Here is a 21,585-nt window from a genome sequence, read left to right as displayed (position 1 = left end):
GCTCAGTAGTTGTGGTGCACGGGCTTAGTGGCTCCGCTGCATGTGGGATCTTCCCGGACCAGGGCTTGAACCCGTGTCCCCTGCATTGGCAGGCAGATTCTTAAACCACTGTGCCACCAGGGAATTCACTAAACTACTTACTCTTTAAGAATTGACTCAAATATGACCTCGGAGAGGAAGCCTTCCTTAATTCCTAGCCCTCAGTTTGTTCAAAAAGCACTTTGCACATTCTCCTATTATAGCACTTATCACATTATACTGTCACCATTCACTGGGTCTCACTCAAGGCCGGAAACTTATTTATCTCTGTATCCTTAAACCAGTGTTGGCACATAAGCCAGCACCTAATAAATGTACAATGAATGAATCATAAAAAGCACACTAGAGTTGGGAGTGACCTTGGAAATAAACTTGTCCCATGGCCTCATTTTAACCAAGATGGCCTTTCATAAGATTACATAGCTAGTTACTAGCAATGAGAAATAGTAGCTTAGTCTATTGATTCCCAATCTAGTATTCTTTCTACTTAACCAGCAGCATCCCTACTTCCGCTACTAAGTCCATGGCATCCACTGAGACAATTTTAGCTTCTTTTCACTTATCAAAAAGAATGATCACTGAAATTGGACCATAACAGAAATCAACATATTAACCACAAGATGTAAAACCTTTTGGGGGAAGGAGACAGAAGAACAGGTACTGGCAGTAACGAATAGTGAGTGGGTCAGGAAGAGTGAAACAAAGGGGAGAATGGATGACCAATAATAGTTTTGTGAGGGTCAGGAAATCTTTACTGCATAGAAATTGGAGCTACAAGAGTCCTGCCTGGATTCTCTACACACCAAGCTCAATTTTTAAAGTCAATCTTAAATGTTTTAAGTGAACATATATGCTATAAAGCACTGTACTACCTCCTCTGTAAAGAAAGCCCAACAAAAAAAACCTCAGCCTGCATGTCAGTCTACAAATTTACAGCATGAAAAATCTTAGCTAAAGACTGTATATATATGTATATATACATATATATGTATATATATGTATATATTAAATGGGTGTTATATATATAATATTAAGTATAAAATAATTAAAATATGTACAGTTGGTTTTCATAAGTGATATCACTTTAGAAAGCATTATGAATAGTAGCAGCATTAAACTGATGCTGATCAACCCCAATATATACATACACCTTATTCTTCCTGTGAGAGTAACTATGCTGACTCCGAGTCATATCCATTCAGCTTAGATTCAATCAATCTGTAACAGCATTATCAAGGCACATATAAAGACTGGGAAAACATACTTCTACTGATGTCAAAAGTCTGACATAGGGCCTGAACAATAATCCTTCCATAATCCAATCCATTGATCTAAATATCCCCATTCTCCAACTTTTCCAAATGAAGAATTGTTTAGGCTATCTTCATTTAAGAAAATATTCCTCTTTCCTCAATCACTTCAGCGAGTAACTTCTGAGGCCCTGCTATATGCCAAGCACTGTGCATTTAACAAAGGATACTTGGACCTTTTTTACATCACTGAATTACAGCACCAAAATTGCACCTCAAAATTAAAGATGTAAAGTATGTCTTGAAACAATAGTAAGAAATCTCCTAGATACATAAACACATGGGAATAATAATCTGGATTCAGCTAAGAACAAAAATGACAATACCATAAAAAGACCTTATGTATCACTTAGCAAATGGGCATAGATGAATCAACTGTTTCAGACAATTTAAACTGTCCTTTTTAAAGCTTGTTTTTAGTTTTACAAAACCTGTGCCCAATATACTTTTTTGCAGACATACGTTGAAGTCTAAACCTCTTAAAAATCTTTTCATTAGGCGAAATTCGTATGAATGCTACTCATTGGGTTTGACATATATACACTAATATGCATAAAATATATAACTAATAAAAAACTGCTGTATAAAAAATAAAAAATTCAAAAAAAAAAGAATAAGCTCAACTCAAAGAGAAATGAATTTGAAATTAGAGAACCCTCTTAAGAAGACAGCACTGTTTTCCTCTTGGCAGAGCTTCCTAACCCAGGTCCATTCTTTTTAAATTTTTGACTAAGCAGCACTTTAGAATATGTTCCTTTAAACTTCAAGACAATTTATTTTAGTAGTAAACCAAAAAGCAAATACATGCCTCAAAAAAATCAACAGGTCCAAACAACAAACTAAAGTTTCAAGGAAATTATTAGTTCTCTAATTAAATATTCCAGCAGCTATGTTCTAAACCACTTTTAGCCCCTGATCATCTGGATTCCACAAACCTGTAAACTTTTCTTTAAAATATCTAGCACAAATAATTTCGCAGTATGACAGGAAAATGTGCATTTTAATTTAAAATAAGGGAATATTATAATATATATGCTCTGGTCACTAAAAATGGTGACACAGAGAGGTATTTTGACCACATGACCCGGTAATTATTTTAAAGTTCATTGCATCACTTTAAATAACTAAGCACTACTATACTGAGAGACCAGTGATAGCTAAACATGTATACCAGGGGAGTGGGCGGTGAAAAAAAAAGACAAAATCCGTGTTTCCAGTTTGGGAAAAGGATTACAACCAGTCTGCAGACAAATGAAAAATGGAAATCGACTGTTAAATATCGCAATTTTAAAAGTATGAACGTTACTCAAGCCAAGCTGTTTACTGCACATCTGAATGGTTAAATTTCAGAGTTTAACTTTTATATCTTTGGTCAACCTACAACTATGAAAAATACTTCCTGATACTCTTGGATGTATCAACAGTTTATACAAAGTAAGTAAGCTTCACCAGTCAAGTACTATTATAACTAAAAAACCAAACACTGACCGTACATTATTAAATGGATGATATATAAACCACAACACATTCATAAACTCAAGTCATGCCTCATTTCACATTCTAGTAAGAATTAAAAGAGAATGCCAGACACCATTTATCTTAATAATTATGCAGGGGAGATTTTGTAGAGTGTTTTGTGGTTACAGAGCACTTCTGTAATATTCTGTTATTTTCATATTTTAGCAAAGCCATGATGGTCTCTCGTTAAATTATTACCAATACGATAAAACAGGCTAGTCAATTAGGCACAATTAAATCGATTCTCAGCTGAACAACAAACGTTAATTGAATAAATCAATATTAAGCTAGTTCCAAATTTCCCAAACTGGTGTTCCACTGTACCAGAATGCATTAACAGGTTTGCTTTAATACCCTCCTGGAGAGTCATCCCCAAATTTACATTAGTGTCTTAAAACTGAAAACTACCAATGTCAAGAAACTTGCTTAACACAGCATTACTTAAATTTATTGGCACATGTTTTTTCGTTTAAGTACACCTATAAACCTCACATAAGGAGCATTCAAAGACAGCACTACTGTTATCCATGGATTAGTATTAGAATCACCTAGATGGCCTGCTTCAGACTGACTCAATAACTGCAGATACTGCCCAGGAATGTGTATTTTTAAAAAGCTTCCCAACAAATTCTGATCCACAACTGGGATTAAAGATACTTTAACCTTTTTTGCCTTGATGAACTGGGACTTTTTTTTTTTTGCGGTACGCGGGCCTCTCACTGTTGTGGCCTCTCCTGTTGCGGAGCACAGGCTCCGGACGCGCAGGCTCAGCAGCCATGGCTCACAGCCTAGCCGCTCCGCGGCATGTGGGATCTTCCTGGACCAGGGCACAAACCCGTGTCCCCTGCATCGGCAGGCAGACTCTCAACCACTGCGCCACCAGGGAAGCCCAAACTGGGACATTTTTCTAATCAGTTAAGTAAGAAATGTGATTCAAAGATTTCAAGAAATTTTTAAAATAAACATATTATCAAAGATTATACTATAAAGTTCATTTTAATAAAACAAAGAAATTTTGACTTCCCACTAACAAGGGCTACATCTTGCTTTATTTAAATAATGTAATAAACGCATTTTGGCAATATATCTATTTTTAAATGACCTCTCTTGTTTATAAACTCATGAATGTTAAAAACAGGCGAAAATTGAATATATTATGCAAGGACAAAGCTGTAAATGTGACTTGGTTATTTGTAATTCTTGTATCTTTTACAAAAAATAATTTTTTAGTGTTCTGTTACTAAATGATAAACTAAGGGTGGCTTTAGACTGGTATTTGCAAACACTTCAAATAACACACAGCCAAGTGTAGTTAGTCTTTATTCTCTAAAAATAAAAGGCCATACTGTATATCACTATGTATTCTCCTGCTAACATTGCTTTTTGGATAATTACCTACACCTTGTTGATATGGAGAATATTAAGAGAACAAAGACAATTTACACAGAAGGATAATAATAATCATGAACCAGATATTTGGAATCATTAGTATTTTTATGTTCCTCATTACCTAGTATTTCAATAGCAACCTAATTTTCTTAATGTTTCTTGTCCCCAACCAATGATCCATTGAATGGATATATGAAGAATTGAGAAAACTAAAACAATACGACTAAGAATTAATAAAATACGTGACTGAGTATTAAAACAACTTAAAACCCTCACGGCAGAAAGGATTTGGCAGAATTATTAACTGGTATGGCACGTGATTTGGTCCAGTAGTCATTTGACATCTCAAATTGCCTCACTTTAGAGGAAGAAAAATAGTTAAATTATCTTCTGTTTTTTAAATAACGGAAACCTTTTACTACATGAACAGTATGGAACACCTTCTTGAACCCAATTCACTAACACTGATATGGGGGAGTTGTTTTTCAAGTCTACAGTGGTGAGCTCCAGTGATCTGTTCATAACCCTATCCAGCTCAATGTTTTAAAATCAAAACCTCAGATGCAAACACTGAAGGCATCTTTCAATGCTCCCACTGGTTTCAGGAACAAATCTAAGTTCTTTAGTTGTTATAGCACTGTCCAGTAGAACTTTTTTATACAATGATGGAAATCTTTTACATCTATAGTAAGGTAGCTATTACCCACATGTGGCTACTGAGCACTTAAGAAGTAGCTCAGTATAACTAAAGAACTTTTCTAAATTGTCACAACAGCTAAGTGGCTGCTATATAGGACAGTGTAGGTTTAGAATATAATCTGAAGTAGCTCAGTATAACTAAAGAACTTTTCTAAATTGTCACAACAGCTAAGTGGCTGCTATATAGGACAGTGTAGGTTTAGAATATAATCTGATTCTGCTTCCAGACAAAATGGAATAATTACATTTTGTTTCATTTTTGTTTCAGTTGGGAGACTTACTCTCCCAAGTGAAACAAAAACTGGACAAAACAATTGTTTTCCAATATACTGGGCAACAGACACCACACAGCAGTGATCCGTGCATGGAGGAACAAATGAGCTAAGCCCTACAATTGCCCCAGCTTGCTGTCTGGAGACAATCTTCAGGCCACAGCACAAGGAGGGAGAACCCAGACAAAGCTCAGTAGTCTCGAAGACAGAGTCGCGAAGACAAGGCAGCTGGACTTCTCAGGGCAGAGTACTAGAGATGACAGAGCCGCACAGAGAAAGAACACCGTATTTATAGATGGTCTCTTTCAAATCTTCAGCTGAGTACTGAATGATCAGCACATGTTTATAAGGAAATTACCCCAGGATGGAGAAAGAATCCCCAGAAAGGAACAAAAAAAAACAATCCCTATAACTCAAAGGCAGCAGAACAATTCCTATTCCCACCACCTAGTGTGCGAAACCTCATAATTCACGAGGCATCAGACAGAGTAGTCAAAAGGTTCTTGCCTCAAGTAATGCAGAAAAATTAGCCCCTAAAGGCTGCTCTGGTTCCACCTAAAAAAAAACTTAAAAACAAGCCTTGAAAGGATCAAGGATCAAACTATCTGCAAGTAACTTAACCAAATTCCAAGAAAAAAGCTCAAGAATATTTATAGTACAAAAATACCCACCCACAAGGTTAAAATTTTACCAACAAGGTACCATTCACAATATCTAGCATCCAATCAAAATTAACTCGGTATGCAAAAAAGTAGGAAAATATGACCCACGCAGAGAAGAAAAACCAAAGAGCAACAAAACTTCTACAGGATTACAGCAGAACAGTAAAAATTCACTATGTGACTATTACATTATACATTCTCACTATATTCCATATGTTCAGAATTATTTTATGCACCTAAAAACAGAACTTCAAAATACATGAAGCAAAAAGTGACAGAAATTCCAAAGAGAAACTGATAAATCCATAATTACAGTTAGAGATTTCAACATCTCTCAAAACATGACAATAGAAAATCAGTAATGACACAGAAGATCTAAACAACACCATCAACCAACTTATGAAAATGTTTTAACTGACCATAAACACTGTGAACCAGTAACTATTCTGACTGCAAACAAGATAAAGCAATGCTGATTCTTATACAGGTAAGGTTTCATGAAATAATTCAAGATCCCAACGACATCAGAATTCTATGGTTAAAAATAGATAGGGCTATTTTGCAGAGTAAAATTTAGCTCCCTACCCCAGAGGTATTCAGGAAAAGGCTTAGGTGGACTTTCAAGAATATTACAGAAAGAGTTATTTGATGTGAAAAAATGACTGTATGAATTATGGTGCTTTCTGTCTAAAGCTTTATAAATTCTCATCATGAAGAATAACCTATTAATACCTTCCTTGTAAAACATATGTAAAAATTGAGCTGGCAAGCTCAATGACGCTATTAAAGGATCCCTGAAACAGCTCACAGCTTCTGGTGGATAGAATATGCCAGTCATATCCTATGTCACATCCTGAATAAATTCACTCACAAGCTGGACAACCAACTGATTAACTGTAGAGGGGATTCAGAAATCCAACACAAAGATACCTGAATTGGAATGCTCCCTTCTAACCCTAGAATCCCATATTATATATGGCCAGAGTCCCAAATTTCAGAACAGCAGACAGAGATTTAAACTTCAAGGGAATGGCATTTAGCACGATTGAGAGGAGGTCAAAAGCTATACCCCAGACCACCCACCTGCACATGCAGGATCTTAGTTCCCCAACCAGGGATCGAACCCACACACCCTGCAATGGAAGTGCAGGAGTCTTAACCACTGGACCACCAGGGAAGTCCCTAGGTATGCCTTTAATTGTTGCAAAAATAATTTTAAAACTACTTGACTTTGCCAGAAAGCCTAAGTTATTTCCAAATTTGACACCAGACAACATTTTAAGTGCACATTTTTTGTGGATTGTAACAATAAAAATAGACGAATGCTAATTGATAAGACAAACTAAATTCAAAACACAAAATATATGCTGGCTATAAAACTAGATTAAATACAGGTTGAGATAGGCAGATATTCCAAATCTGCAAAGATTCAACATTTCTGAACAGAAAGGCAATGAACTAGAATAATTCTGTTAAAATATTACGGAGTCAGAAAAAGGAAAAGATGAGGGAAATGGTCAGACATACACTAATTAAGGTGAAAAAAATTATCTGAATTAATTTCCTAACATGGGAACAACAAAAAGAAATCTTTAAAAGAGGAAAGCCAATAACAGAAACTAAACAGTTAAGAAAAAAAGTCAAAGGTGATGGACAAAGAGAAAAATATAAATTAAAATAAAGATTCTGAAATACCACCTTTTAAATTAAAAGATAAAATTTAATCAGACCTCACAAAAACAGATTAAATCATACATTAAAATGTAGCCAGGTGGACTCTGAGGGAAGGTGTCAACTGAGAAGCTAATACAATAAGGCATTAACCAATTAGTGATAGTATGCTATCAATGCAATGAAAACAAGGAGTGCAAACACAGGAGGAGGACTAAATGTTCAAATTAATTTGAAAGAATGAAAACCACAACCCCAAGACTCAAAAAATATGTTGTTTGTTTTACTATATCAAACAGTATATCCTATGATTTTAAAATCAAGGTTTCCAGGAAGGGGCACAAAATTAAAGTTTTTAGATTTTAGCCTTTCCTAAACATATTTCTAATAACATTTCCTCACTAATCCCAACTCCCAGGCACCATCAAATTACTAAACACTGTCTCATCCTTCTCTTCATTCTCCTCAGGCCCACACTAGATCCGGTCTATTTCCTCTCTTAACTGAATCCTCTCCCAAGCTACTGATAAGCCAGGTTTTATCGAATCTTCCATACAATTCAGTACTTTCTGTCAAGTATATATACCCTGTGAAAGCACTGTACTAGACATGTATATAAATTTAAGGATAGAAAATATTTCATCTATTCACAGTGAAATACGCCTAACCAAAGACAAATTGTAATACGGTATACCAAAAAATTAAGCTGTTATGATAACCATAAAGAGGACAAAATTTTCCATTTGCGTTATCTTATGTTGTTTCCTTTTCACTACCACCACTATTCCGGCCTCTATAATATGGATACATCTGATATCCTTCCTAACTGGGTTTCACCACACTCCAATAATCAATCCTATATTCTATCCCAAAACTAACCTTTTTAAATACAAAATCTGTATATAACATCACTCTCCTACCTAAAATATTTCTCAAACACAACAGGGATTTGCAAATTCCCCTACTGGGGGGGGGCATAAAATGCACATTACAAGGCCCTGCCCACAGAGATTCCAATTCAATCAGCCTGATATGATAATTGGTAATCTGAATTTTAACAATCCCTTTAGGTTTGATTTAGGTGGGCTATAGAGCACACTTTGAAAAAGAACAGGTCTACGAGGTAAATGTCAAATTCCTTAGCCTGGCATCAAGGTTCCCTGTAAAAAGGCCCCGAGTTACCACTATAGGGCAAGAATGGACTCTCTTCATTAGAGATAAACTTGATTTTCTGCAGCCTAAACAAGCCAATGTTCTCTCCCTCAAGTCTTGCTGAAAATGTTCACTTTTTACCATTCTTCCTGGCCTAGCTCAAGCACCTAGCTTTTCACCAAATTGTGAAAAGGAGATTTTTCTTAGGAAAAGAAACCAACAGTTAAATTAATATATCTGACATAAAAAAAGTAGCTGCCAGAACACAGTACTAAATATTGTTCTTCCTTAACCAACCTACTAGATAAATGTTCCCTAAAGAATTCTTCCCAAATCAGAGAGAACAGGTAAACTTAAGTCCCAAGAAAAAACTGGTAAACCAAACTGCTTTAACCCCAGTGAGGGTTGCCCAAACTTTGACCCAAACAGTTATCCAAAAATGAGTTACGTGGGGGGAAAATCTCACTTACTGTTAATTTCTGAAATTTTTACACATGTGACAAACTTAACTTACGAGTAAGTTAATATTACATCAATGTTGGTAATAACATAAGTGCCTCTAACACACAATAATTGCTGGTTTACTTATGTCTTCCCCATAACACTGAGCAACATATGGGTAGGGGCCATGTGTCTTAATTCATCTTTTTATTCCAGCACTGAGAACAACACAGTGATTAATAAAGATTTTGTGAGCAAAAAACAAAATTTTTTTCAAGATAAAAAAATGATAGTGATTCTCCAAAGATGATATACAAACAGCCAAGAAGCATATGCAGGAGAGAGGGGGAAGATGGCACAAGAGTAAGACGCGGAGATCACCTTCTTCCCCACAGATACATCAGAAATACATCTACACGTGGAACAACTCCTACAGAACACCTACTGAACGCTGGCAGAAGACCTCAGACCTCCCAAAATGCAAGAAACTCCCCATGTACCTGGGTAGGGCAAAAGAAAAAAGAATAAACAGAGGCAAAAGAATAGGGACGGGACCTGCACCAGTAACAGGGAGCCATGAAGGAGGAAAGGTTTCCACACACTAGAAGCCCCTTCGCGGGCGGAGACTGTGGGTGGCGGAGGGGGAGAGCTTCAGAGCCGCGGAGGAGAGCGCAGCAACAGGGGTGCGGAGGACAATGCGGAGAGATTCCCACACAGAGGATCGGTACTGACCAGCACTCACCAGCCCAAAAAGCTTGTCTGCTCTGGGAGCTGAGGCTCGGGCTGTGGGTCGGAGCACAGGGAGAGGGACTGGCGGCCTGAACACAGCCTGAAGGGGTTAGTGCACCACCCCTAGCCAGGAGGGAGTCCCGAGAAAAAGTCTGGACCTGCCGAAGAGGTAAGAAACTTTTTCTTCCCTCTTTGTTTCCTGGTGCCAGAGGTGAGAGGAGAGGGAATTAAGAGTGCTGCTTAAAGGAGCTCCAGAGACGGGCGCGAGGCGCGGCTAAGAGCGCGGACCCCAGAGACGGGCATGAGACGCTAAGGCTGCTGCTGCCGCCACCAAGAAGCCTGTGTGCGAGCACAGGTCAGTATCCACACCTCCCCTCCGGGAAGCCGTGCAGCCCACCACTGCCAGGGTCCCAGGATCCAGGAACAACTTGCCCGGGGAGAACGCACGACGCACCTCGGGCTGGTGCAACGTCAGGCCGGCCTCTGCGCCACAGGCCCAGCCCGCACTCCATACCCTTCCCTCCCCCGGCCAGAGTGAGCCAGAGCCCTCGAATCAGCTGCTCCTTTAACCCCATCCTGTCTGAACGAAAAACAGACGTCCTCCCATGACCTACACGCAGAGGCGGGGCCAAATCCAAAGCTGAACCTCGGGAGCTGTGCAAACAAAGAAGAGAAAGGGAAATCTCTCCCAGCAGCCTCAGGAGCAGCAGATTAAATCTACACAATCAACTTGATGTGCCCTGCATCTGTGGAATACGTGAATAGACAACGAATCCTCCCAAATTGAGGAGATGGACTTTGAGAGCAAGATTTATTATTTTTTCCCCTTTTCCTGTTTTTGTGAGTGTGTGTGTGTATGCTTCTGTGTGAGATTTTGTCTGTATAGCTTTGTTTTCACCATTTGTCCAAGGGTTGTCCATCTGTTTTTTTACTTAAAAAATTTTTTTTCTTAATAGGATAAATCCAAGGAGAAACACTCCAAGACACATATTAATCAAACTGTCAAAAATTAAATAGGAAAAAAACATATTAAAAGCAGCAAGGGAAAAGCAGCAAATAACACACAAGGGAATCCCCATAAGGTTAACAGCTGATCTTTCAGCAGAAACTCTGCAAGCCATAAAGGAGTGGCAGGACATATTTAAAATGCTGAAGGAGAAAAACCTACAACCAAGATAACTCGACCTAGCAAGGATCTCATTCAGATTTGATGGAGAAATTAAAACCTTCACAGACAAGCAAAAGCTGAGAGAGTTCAGCACCACCAAACCAGCTTTACAACAAATGCTAAAGGACCTTCTCTAGGCAAGAAACACAAGAGAAGAAAAATACCTATAATAACAAACCCAAAACAATTTTAAAAATGCAAATAGGAACATACATATCGATAATTACCTTAAATGTAAATGGGTTAAATGCTCCCAAAAAAAGACACAGACTGGCTGAATGGATACAAAAACAAGACACACACACACATATATGCTGCCTACAAGAGACCCACTTGAGACCTAGAGACACATACAGACTGAAAGTAAGGGGATGGAAAAGATATTCCATGCAAATGGAAACCAAAAGAAAGCTGGAGTAGCAATTTTCATATCAGACAAAATAGACTTTAAAATAAAGACTATTACAAGAGACAAAGAAGGACACTACATAATGATCAAGGGGTCGATCCACGTAGAAGGTATAAGAATTGTAAATATTTATGCACCCAGCATAGGAGCACCTCAATACATAAGGCAAATACTAACAGCCATAAAAGGGGAAATCAACAGTAACACATTCATAGTAGGGGACTTTAACATCCCACTTTCACTAATGGACAGATCATCCAAAATGAAAATAAATAAGGAAACACAAGCTTTAAATGATACATTAAACAAGATGGACTTGATATTTATAACACATTCTATCCAAAAACAACAGAATACACAGTTTTCTCAAGTGCTCATGGAACATTCTCCAGGATACATCATATCTTTGGTCACAAATCAAGCCTTGGTAAATTTAAGAAAACTGAAATTGTATCAAGAATCTTTTCCGACCCCAACGCTATGAGACTAGATATCAATTACAGGAAAAGATCTGGATCTCTATCCTTCTCAAATTCTTCCAAAATATAGCAGAGGGAGGAACACTCTGAAACTCATTCGACGAGGCCACCATCACCCTGATACCAAAATCAGACAAGGATGTCACAAAGAAAGAAAACTACACGCCAATAGCACTGATGAACACAGATGCAAAAATCCTTAATAAAATACTAGCAAACAGAATCCAACAGCACATTAAAAGGGTCATACACCATGATCAAGTGGGGTTTATTCCAGGAATGCAAGGATTCTTCAATATACGCAAATCAATCAATGTGATACACCATATTAACAAACTGAAGGAGAAAAACCACATGGTCATCTCAATAGATGCAGAGAAAGCTTTCGACAAAATTCAACACCCATTTATGATAAAATCCCTACAGAAAGTAGGCATAGAAGCAACTTTCCTCATTAAATGAAGCAGCTGACAAAGGATTAATCTCCAAAATTTACAAGCATCTCATGCAGCTCAATAACAGAAAAACAAACAACCCAATCCAAAAATGGGCAGAAGACCTAAATAGACATTTCTCCAAAGAAGATATACAGACTGCCAACAAACACATGAAAGAATGCTCAACATCATTAATCATTAGAGAAATGCAAATCAAAACTACAATGAGGTATCACCTCACACCAGTCAGAATGGCCATCATCAAAAAATCTAGAAATAGTAAATGCTGGAGAGGGTGTGGAGAAAAGGGAACACTCTTGCACTGTTGGTGGGAATGTGAATTGGTACAGTCACCATATATGGAGAACAGTATGGAGGTTCCTTAAAAAACTACAAATAGAACTACTATATGACCCAGCAATCCCACTACTGGGCATATACCCTGAGAAAACCGTAATTCAAAATGTTATAACACACCATTGTAAAGCAATTATACTCCAATAAATATGTTAAAAAAAGCATATGCAAAGATCACCAACATCACTAATCATTAGAGAAATTAAAATCAAAACCACAATGAGATATCATGTCACACCCATTAGGATGGCTACTATCCAAAAAACAAACAAACACACACACACCCCAATAACGAAAACCAAAAGAGGAAACACAAGTGTTGGCAAAGATATGGAAAAACTAACTGGAAACCTTGTTCTGCTGGTAGGATTGTAAAAGGGTGCAACCACTATGGAAAACAGTATGGAGTTCCTCAAACAATAAAAATAGAAATACCACACGATCCTGCAATCCTACTTCTGGGTGTATATTCAAAAGAACTGGAAGCAGGGTCTCAAAGAGTGTTTACACACCCATTTTCTTAACACTATTCACAACAGCCAAGAGGTGGAAGCAACTCAAATGTCCAACGTTGGATGAATGAATAAACTAAGCATAGTGTATACATACAATAGAATATTATTCAGCCTTAAATAGGAAAGAAATCCTGTCTCATGCTACAACACGGATGAACCTTTAAAACATTATGCTGAAATAAGCTAGTCAACAAAGACAAGTATTGCATGATTCTACTTATATGAGGAATCTACAATAGTCAAATTCAGAGAGACAGAAAACAGAATGGTGGTTACAAGGAGTTGCGGGGAAGGAAGAAAATGGTGCTTGCTTGTTGGGTACAGAGTTTCAGATTTACAAGATCAAAAAGTTCTGGAGGGGCTTCCCTGGTGGCGCAGTGGTTGAGAGTCCGCCTGCCAATGCAGGGGACACGGGTTCGTGCCCCGGTCCGGGAAGATCCCACATGCTGCGGAGCGGCTGGGCCCGTGAGCCATGGCCACTGAGCCTGCGTGTCCGGAGCCTGCGCTCCGCAACGGGAGAAGACACAACAGTGAGAGGCCCGCGTACCACAAAAAAAAAGAAAAAAGAAAAAGAAGTTCTGGAAACCTGTTTCACAATAATGTAAATATACTCAACACTACTGAACTGTACACTTAAAAATGGTTAAGATGGTAAATTTTACATTATATGCTTACTACAATAAAAAATTTAATTATAGTGATTTTAAGTACAAGAAAAATAAAATCTTAAGTATCAAATGAACTCACACTTGAGAAGAATATAAATGTAAAACATTAGTATAACACTTAACGTACGATTAAACAAATGGCCTTTTAATTTAGCCTCTAAAAGGTATGTGGTTTAAAATAAATCACGCTAAATGTTCAAATTTCATTTTAGAAGATTCTTGCTGTTTATAAATTGTTTGCTCAGTCAAAAACAAAGTATTTCTGCTAAAAGAATCAGAACTCCAGAACTGGAAGAGATTCTTGAGATAATCTACTGCACTAATTCCAAAGTGGGCCCACAAACAATGCCAAAATGAGAAAAATAAGGAAAATGAAAGTAGTCTTTCATAAAACTAAATCTATTTAATTTTAAGGCATATACTTTATTCTGAGAGCACATCCTTCCTACTTTGAACCTTGCTCTTTTTATCGGCAGCTTCGTCCATTCAACAATGCTTTTTCAGCCAGGAACTGTCAAGTGCAGGGCTACAACAGTGAACAAGACCAGCAAGACTCTCACCCTCAGGGAACCACGTACCTTGTAGTGGAATGTGAGAGTAGCAGTAGTAAGAAAAGATGACAGGATTTGCTTTTTTAAGTCCTTAACATTCAAAACAAAAACTTGGTCAGCTTAGGTCAGTGGGAAACACTATTCTCCAGCTCTTTCCTATTTTATAAATAAGAAACTGGATATCCAAAAGTTCCACAACTCTTCAGTAAAAGCCAAAACCACTTTGTTTCTAGAATTAAAAACATCAGGGAGGGGCTTCCCTGGTGGCGCAGTGGTTGAGAGTCCGCCTGCCGATGCAGGGGACACGGGTTCGTTCGTGCCCCAGTCCGGGAATATCCCACATGCCGCAGAGCGGCTGGGCCCGTGAGCCATGGCCGCCGAGCCTGCGTGTCAGGAGCCTGTGCTCCGCAACGGGAGAGACCACAACAGTGAGAGGCCCGCGTACCACAAAAAAAAAGAAAAAAAAAAAGAAAACCAGGGAAATATTCATGTCCCTGAGATTTGACCATTATTAATTTACAGGACTCCAAATATCTCAGAGAATACTATTTTTCCACTTAACATATCCTTCCAGTTCTAACAGTATTTGATTCTACATATCAAACTTGTTATGTCATTTGAGAATATAAAAGCTTAATAAAAAACTTAAAATCCCTAGGGCAGAATTTATTGAGTTTCATGCCATCAAAAGAAAATTCATTCTACATACTTCGTGATAAATGATAAAGCAAGTCCAACATTAAGAACAAGGGGAAAGAACTGACACAGAAATAGTACCCACAGTAATACTGTCTTGGTCACTGTTTCTGTGGCCTAGAAAGTACAATAACTCTCTGGAGCATTGCTATCCCATTCACCAGAAACTTCAGAAAGTTTAAACATACAAAGCAACTGAAAAACAAGCAGTGATAATCAGCTAATTAACATTTCAAAGAACAATGACAACAAAACCTGTAGTTCCAGTGAATAATCTAGGTTTGACAATATTTGACCGGATTGACAATATTTGACCGGACAGTTCAATCTCTTCTCTCACTTCCCCCTACCTTTCTCCATCTCTGCGCAAGGGTGGCACAAAGTCCACAGACTTGTTCTCATGGGTTCAAAAGGTTTTTCCCACTTAAAAATAAACTCACATATAACACAAATTTGGAAAAACAAACTTAAAGAAAATATTATCCCCTTTTGTGGATACAAGAAATTTAGGCAAAACGTTAAAGTAACTTGCCTAGACAGAAAGTAGAAAAGTTAAGATTTGTACCTAACTGCAAAGTTCATAGACCCTTTTTCCCTCCCTCACCTCCTCTCACTTTCTTTCTCTGAGTCTGTCATAAACACCTACATGCTATTCACTGAACAGGAGAGAATGAGGCAGAAGGAACACAGAAATGTACAAAGATACATTTGAAAGAGTTAAAAGCACCTGTGACAGAACAAAGAATTCACTGAGGGAGGGAGGGAATTGATGAGTTAGACCATACACAGAAAGAATATATTTTAGGCAGAAGTAACTTCAAAGAGCAAAGGTGGGGAAAAGAGAAGGAAGACATAAGGCATGTATGTTCAAAAAGACAAAAATATCAAACTGACTGAAGCTGAGAAATTATTAGAAATTAAGAGGGCAGTTAAATACAAAGCTGAAAGGGGAGGTTTGGGTCAGACACTGGAGGACCTGTTGAAACAAACTCCCTATTTACAGCGCCAAGATAGAATTAAAACTTAACTTTTACATATCTATTATCCTAATGAAATAAGACTGCACATGCCCTATTAACTGGAAGGAGTTTATGCTTTCCAGCTAGGAAAAAGAGTCCAGGACAGTATCTGACACAAAGATGAAAACTGTTGGATCTGAATTCAAATAACTGGGTTTTTTCCCCCATCTCTTCATAACCACAGACTTATGTCCAAAGAGATGAGGGGAAAAAACTGAACCTACATCCATATTGCTGAAATTTTATGCCAGCTACTCAATTATAAGGGAGAAGTAGAACCCATAAATCTTTTGCATAGGATGGTGGGGAAGAGAAGCTTGAACAAGAAGGAATAATTAAAAGCCCCAATGTCACAAAAATTCCTTTGAGTTGTCAAGACTGATTTTAAAAAAAGCTACAGTTGGACTTTCTAATGTAGCTTTATCTTTAATACCAGTTTTTAAAATGCAGGTTAGATTCTTGGAAAATGTTCAATTAGACCACAACTGTCCTGAAGCTACTGATAACTTAAAATTCCAAGCATCTGCAAAACTACCATTTCCCTCTTTGAGAGCTAAGTCCCATCCACCCTGTAAAAAGCAGACCTACCAGATCTTCAAGTGTTACCTGGATAATGACATCACTCTCTACTGCAGTTCTAGCAGGCCAGGATGGGCTGGTCTATGCCCTCTACATCACCACAGTAGCAATTCCCCCACCAAAAGAAAGGTTTGTGTTGAAAGAAGTTATAGTAGCCCCATCTCCTCATTCCACAAACTATCAAAAGCTATGAAGACATAAAAAAAAAAAAAGCACTCCATTAAAAAAAAAAAGTGAGAGTGGGGTGGTGGAGTTCGCTGAAACTAAGCAAATTCTTATACTATATTTGTAAAATGTAAGCGGAAAAGAAACTTTGAATCTAGCCCAAAGCTCTCATTTTACATGTTAAGAAACTGAGGCCCAGGGCAATTAAGTGATTTACCAGGGCAACTGCTTCTCTATAAAGGTGTTAAGTGTCAGTTACCAGTCAGTGTAGCACTTAATCGCTTGTAAGAGTTACTTAAATGTTTATGAGATTAAGAGCACGATGTGCAAAAAAAACACTCTTCACCTCTTCTGTACCCCTCAGGGCTTTGCCCCAGAGCTATACGGAAAATGCTGAATGAATCTCAAATGAATACCATTTCTCCCTTCAGCCACTACAGTCGCAAAATTTCTCTTAAGATAAAGCTGAAATGCCTGAATTTCTCAAATTCTGACTAAACAAGTAAGTGGATCAACAAAACCTCAAAAGGTTTGGCGAAGTAAGAATATGAAGTGGAGTATTACTGTTTTGGTTTTGCCAGTTACCCTTTCCTTTATGTTAACGTTTTCAGTCTAAGTTTTTTCAAAAATAAATTATTATTATACGCATACAATTAATAACTGAGATAATAATCACAAATTATTATCACTTTTGAGACACGGATTTATTAGACAATTTAGCATATCTTCATCTCTCAAAAATAACTTGAAAATATCCTGCCCAGCACAAAGTAATACCTCTTGAACAAAAACACCCAAAATAACCCTCTACCAGGCCACAATATAGTAAAACCAACCAAAAAACGTAATCCTGTAAAAAATCCCACCAGCTAAAATGCACTGAACCATCAGTCTGCCCTGGCTCACTGTTTATCGTCAAATTGTCAAAGCATTAGAAGAACCCGGGGGGAAAAAGTTCTGCAGCGACTTCACCGGCTATACCACCACCCACACACAACACGTTTGGGGAAATGCAAACACGCCACATGTAGGTGTTTTAACCAGGTTTAACCACGTTTAAACAAGGTAGGTATTAAGTCAGCTTTGGTATCAAAAGCTTTAAAAAAAAAAGAGAGAGAGAGAGAGAGAGGGACAACAACACAGATGCATATTTCACCTCTTTAAAAAAAAAAAAAAAAACACCAGAAATGACCCAAGGCGAATTTAAGTTTTGAACATTGAGGCCGCTGTACAGAGCGGTTTGGAAGGGTTCTGTCTTTCTGAAATGCCGGAAAAAAGTCCTCTGCCGAGTTTCAAAACTAAAGACCGCAAACTACCGCACAAATAATAAAAGTTTAATACAAACTACCCCGCCGTCAAACCGTTTCTGCTACCATCGCCCTGAGTTTTTTTTTAAAACAAGCACTGAAAGGGGAACAATAAAAAGCGTCTCACCGCAAACGCAGCACGAGAGGGACTGTCGGAAGTAAGGCAAGAGCCTGTTAATCTCTGTAAACGCCTTGGGGTCTCCGGGGTCGTAGTTGAGCACTAGGCGGCTCGCGGAAATGTAGAGAGCAGTAGCATTCACGGGGTTCATTGCAGACACTTCGACACTGTTGGCTCTCGGTTGAAGAGAAATTCCGGATCCAACTTTGTAAGCAGCCAGGGAACAATGGCGAATTTGCAACAATTCGGAGGAAATCGAGGGAGAACCACTGGCCAAAGTTGTAACCAAAATCCGTACAAGTTTGTAGAGCCGTAGCAGTCCTCCCACACATGGGGCCTTGGCGCCCCTCCTCCGTCCCTGAGATTTGCAGACCAAGGGGAAAAAAAAAAAGAGAGAAACCAGCGTTCGAGTTTGTCCCGAGCGGCCGCGGGGCGCAGAACGCGGCGGCTTCGGCGCTCAGTCTAGCCCCGCGGCTCCGCGGGCGGCCTGCGCTCGAGCTGCATCTCGGGACGCGAAGGCACCTCCTGTGGTCGAGCTGGGCGGTCGCGAGAGCAGGCCCCGGCCCGGTCCAGGGGCGGGCACGCTTCTCACGGGCTGCAGGGCCCTTACTCCATCACAGCGCCCGGCGCGGAGGCAGCGGCGACGGCAAGGACTGCGGTGAGGTCGTCGGATTCGTCGATCTAGTGCACCGAGCCGCGGCGGCGGCGAACGTGGCTGCTGCGGCTGGCGGAGGCCGCCGCCGCTCTCTCCATATCGGACACTTTTTTTTCGCATGCGCATTCCACTACCCAGCTCCACCGCCTTTCACCCTTACGCGTGCGCTTTGACCGCCCACCCAGAAAACCGGATAAACACATCAGCCCGCTCACGCCAGCCCCTCCCCACTGCCAACCCACCCTGAGCTCATTGCGCATGCCTGGCTCTCCACTTACGGCTCTCTGTACAGAGCATGCTCCCGGCGAGCCGCCTGCTCTTTCCGCCCCTCCCCCATGCGCTCTCAAATTCCCTCTTAGGCGTGTAGGCTGTGGTGAAACATTCGTTAGTTGACCCATCTTTCCCCAGTGTGAGCTGTAGGCTTCTCGCACTACACTGCTTCTTCGGTGTCCGCCAACGCGGAGGCCCTGCTGGGTCGCGCCATGTGGCTCTCTGCGCTGGCGCAACGCGGCCCTTCCTCGCCCTGGCTGACCGCGAAGTGAGGAGGAAGCCCCGCACCGCCCGAAGCCCCGCCCTCGCGGCCTTTCTCCTGGAACCGCGCTTCCCGGCCGCGGAAAGGGCGCTGTCGCCCCGACACTCGCCCAGCCCAGAAGGGAGGCGACGAGCGACGTGGCTGTACGCCCAGCGGGCATTCGAGCTTCAGGGTCTTGGTTGGGGCCGCGGCCCGCGTCGACGGCAGCCTGAGGTCTCTGAGGCCCGGGCAGGCCGTCTGAAGCGGCGGTGCCCGGACCCACCTGCCTCTCCCGCCTGCCCGAGCGGGCTCTACCTGCGGCCTCTGGTCCTTGGAGTCCGACTGACGCGGGCAGCCCGGCTTTCCAGGGGCACCGGCCGGGACTGCACAGAGCTCTCCACGAGAACAAAGTGCAATTTAAAAACAAAACGAACCTCTATTTTAGCTCCTTTAACAGACCTAGCCCCTCTGTGTGAACAGATCTCTTAAAGAACCCATGGTCCTGCTTTAGAACCCAAATCCTTGAAAGTATTATCTTTTTTTTAAACAAGTTTTGGCCTTGTGTTTTTGCAGGAGACCAAGGACACTGAGATATAAATAAACAAAGCCTAAATTAACGTCTGATTCCCCTCCCCTCCAAAAGGACAAAACCTTCTTTAAAAATAGAAACAGCGTTGGAATCATTATCTCTGGGTACACCAGAGCTCTTCAGCATAATTTTTTGCCCATAGTAAATGCTCTACACATGTTTGCAAAGTAAGATTTATGACGTATGTAAATCTTTAGCGGCACAAATACCTGTTAGTTTTAGAGGCTTGCCACTTAGAGTAGAAATGGAGAGTTAAGATAAGGGAACCCATGTAACCTCTGATATATAATTTTTATTACCATTTGAGAATAGGTTTATTTTCTTTACAAGTCCTAGCATATTATCAGTATATAAGTATTAAGCAAAAATAATTATTTTCCTAGTTTTGTAAAACGAGCAAAGCTGTGCAAAATATATTTGGTCGTCATTTATCTAGAAAATGACAGTCTATAAAATTCACTCTTTTTTAAAAGCCTCATCATTTTTTTAAATAAGAGATCTTAGTTCTAAGTTCACTTTCAGATAAAACTGTTATAATATACAGTTCTATTTCTATTCCAGACTCTTAAGTTCTACAACACACAGGTTGTTCTTCCCCAGAGGACCAACACAGAGAGTAAAATAATCAGCACTGTTTCCATTCAGACAGTATAAATTAGCAGTCACCCTAGGCAAGTGATTACTTGCAGGCCCTTAACCTTGCTGATTTTCTCATAAACTAATTTTTTTAAATCTCTTGAGATGTGCACATCAAATTAAGATTAATTCTATTGATGGTTTGTGTGTGAAAGAGAGACAGAGAGAGAGGAGACAGTTCTTTTATAGCTTCTGAAATTGGTTGCAACTGGTGATAGACTGTGGCACTTAGAGGCAAAGCCTCTCCACACTGAAGTATACTCACTTGAGGTTTGCCTAAAAAGAAAACAAAAGAAGGGTTTATATAAAAAAAGTGCTTGGATCAAATAGGAGAAATCATACATAACTCAAATTCCTTAAACTATCAACCTAGGGTAATTTTTTTCATATTTTGTGTTTAATTATTATTCAGCAGTAAAAGTGTTAAAGTTGCCAGATCTAACAATAATATGAAATGCCAGTTTAAAAATTTTTTTTAACTTTTTATTTTAGAATAGGTTTGAAATTACAGAATTATTGCACAGATAGTACAGACAGTCCTCGTCACCCAATTTCCCCTATTACTAACATCTTACCTTAGTATGGTACATTTGTCACAATTAATGAACCAATAGGAATACATTATTATTAACTAAAATCCATATTTTATTCATATTTGTTCAGTTGTTCCCTAATGTCCTTTTCCTGATCCAGGATCCCATCCAGGATAGCACATCACATTTAGTCATGGCTCCTTAGGCTCCTCTTGGCACTCAGTTAAATTTTCATTTCAGAGAAACAACAAATACTTGTTTCCTTCTTACTATCGTCTTTCCTACCCATTTTGAATTAAAGCTTCCCTTTC

General features: G+C 39.4%; 1 protein-coding gene across 1 annotated transcript in view; it reads right to left on the bottom strand.

Moving 5' to 3' along the window:
• Window positions 1–18,538, bottom strand: part of MSL2 (MSL complex subunit 2) — a 33,157-nt gene extending 14,619 nt beyond the window's left edge. The window contains exon 1 of the mRNA XM_024746243.1: window positions 18,360–18,538. Coding sequence (XP_024602011.1) covers window positions 18,360–18,501 — 142 coding nt within the window. The 5' untranslated portion in view covers window positions 18,502–18,538. The remainder of the gene's footprint in view (window positions 1–18,359) is intronic.
• Between the last annotated feature and the right edge of the window lie 3,047 nt (window positions 18,539–21,585).

Source organism: Neophocaena asiaeorientalis, unplaced genomic scaffold (genome assembly GCF_003031525.2).
Source record: "Neophocaena asiaeorientalis asiaeorientalis breed wild unplaced genomic scaffold, Neophocaena_asiaeorientalis_V1.1 scaffold437, whole genome shotgun sequence".
Taxonomy (NCBI): domain Eukaryota; kingdom Metazoa; phylum Chordata; class Mammalia; order Artiodactyla; family Phocoenidae; genus Neophocaena; species Neophocaena asiaeorientalis.
The sequence above is the reverse complement of the archived record's forward strand: the minus strand, read 5'-3'. Positions and strand labels throughout refer to the sequence as shown.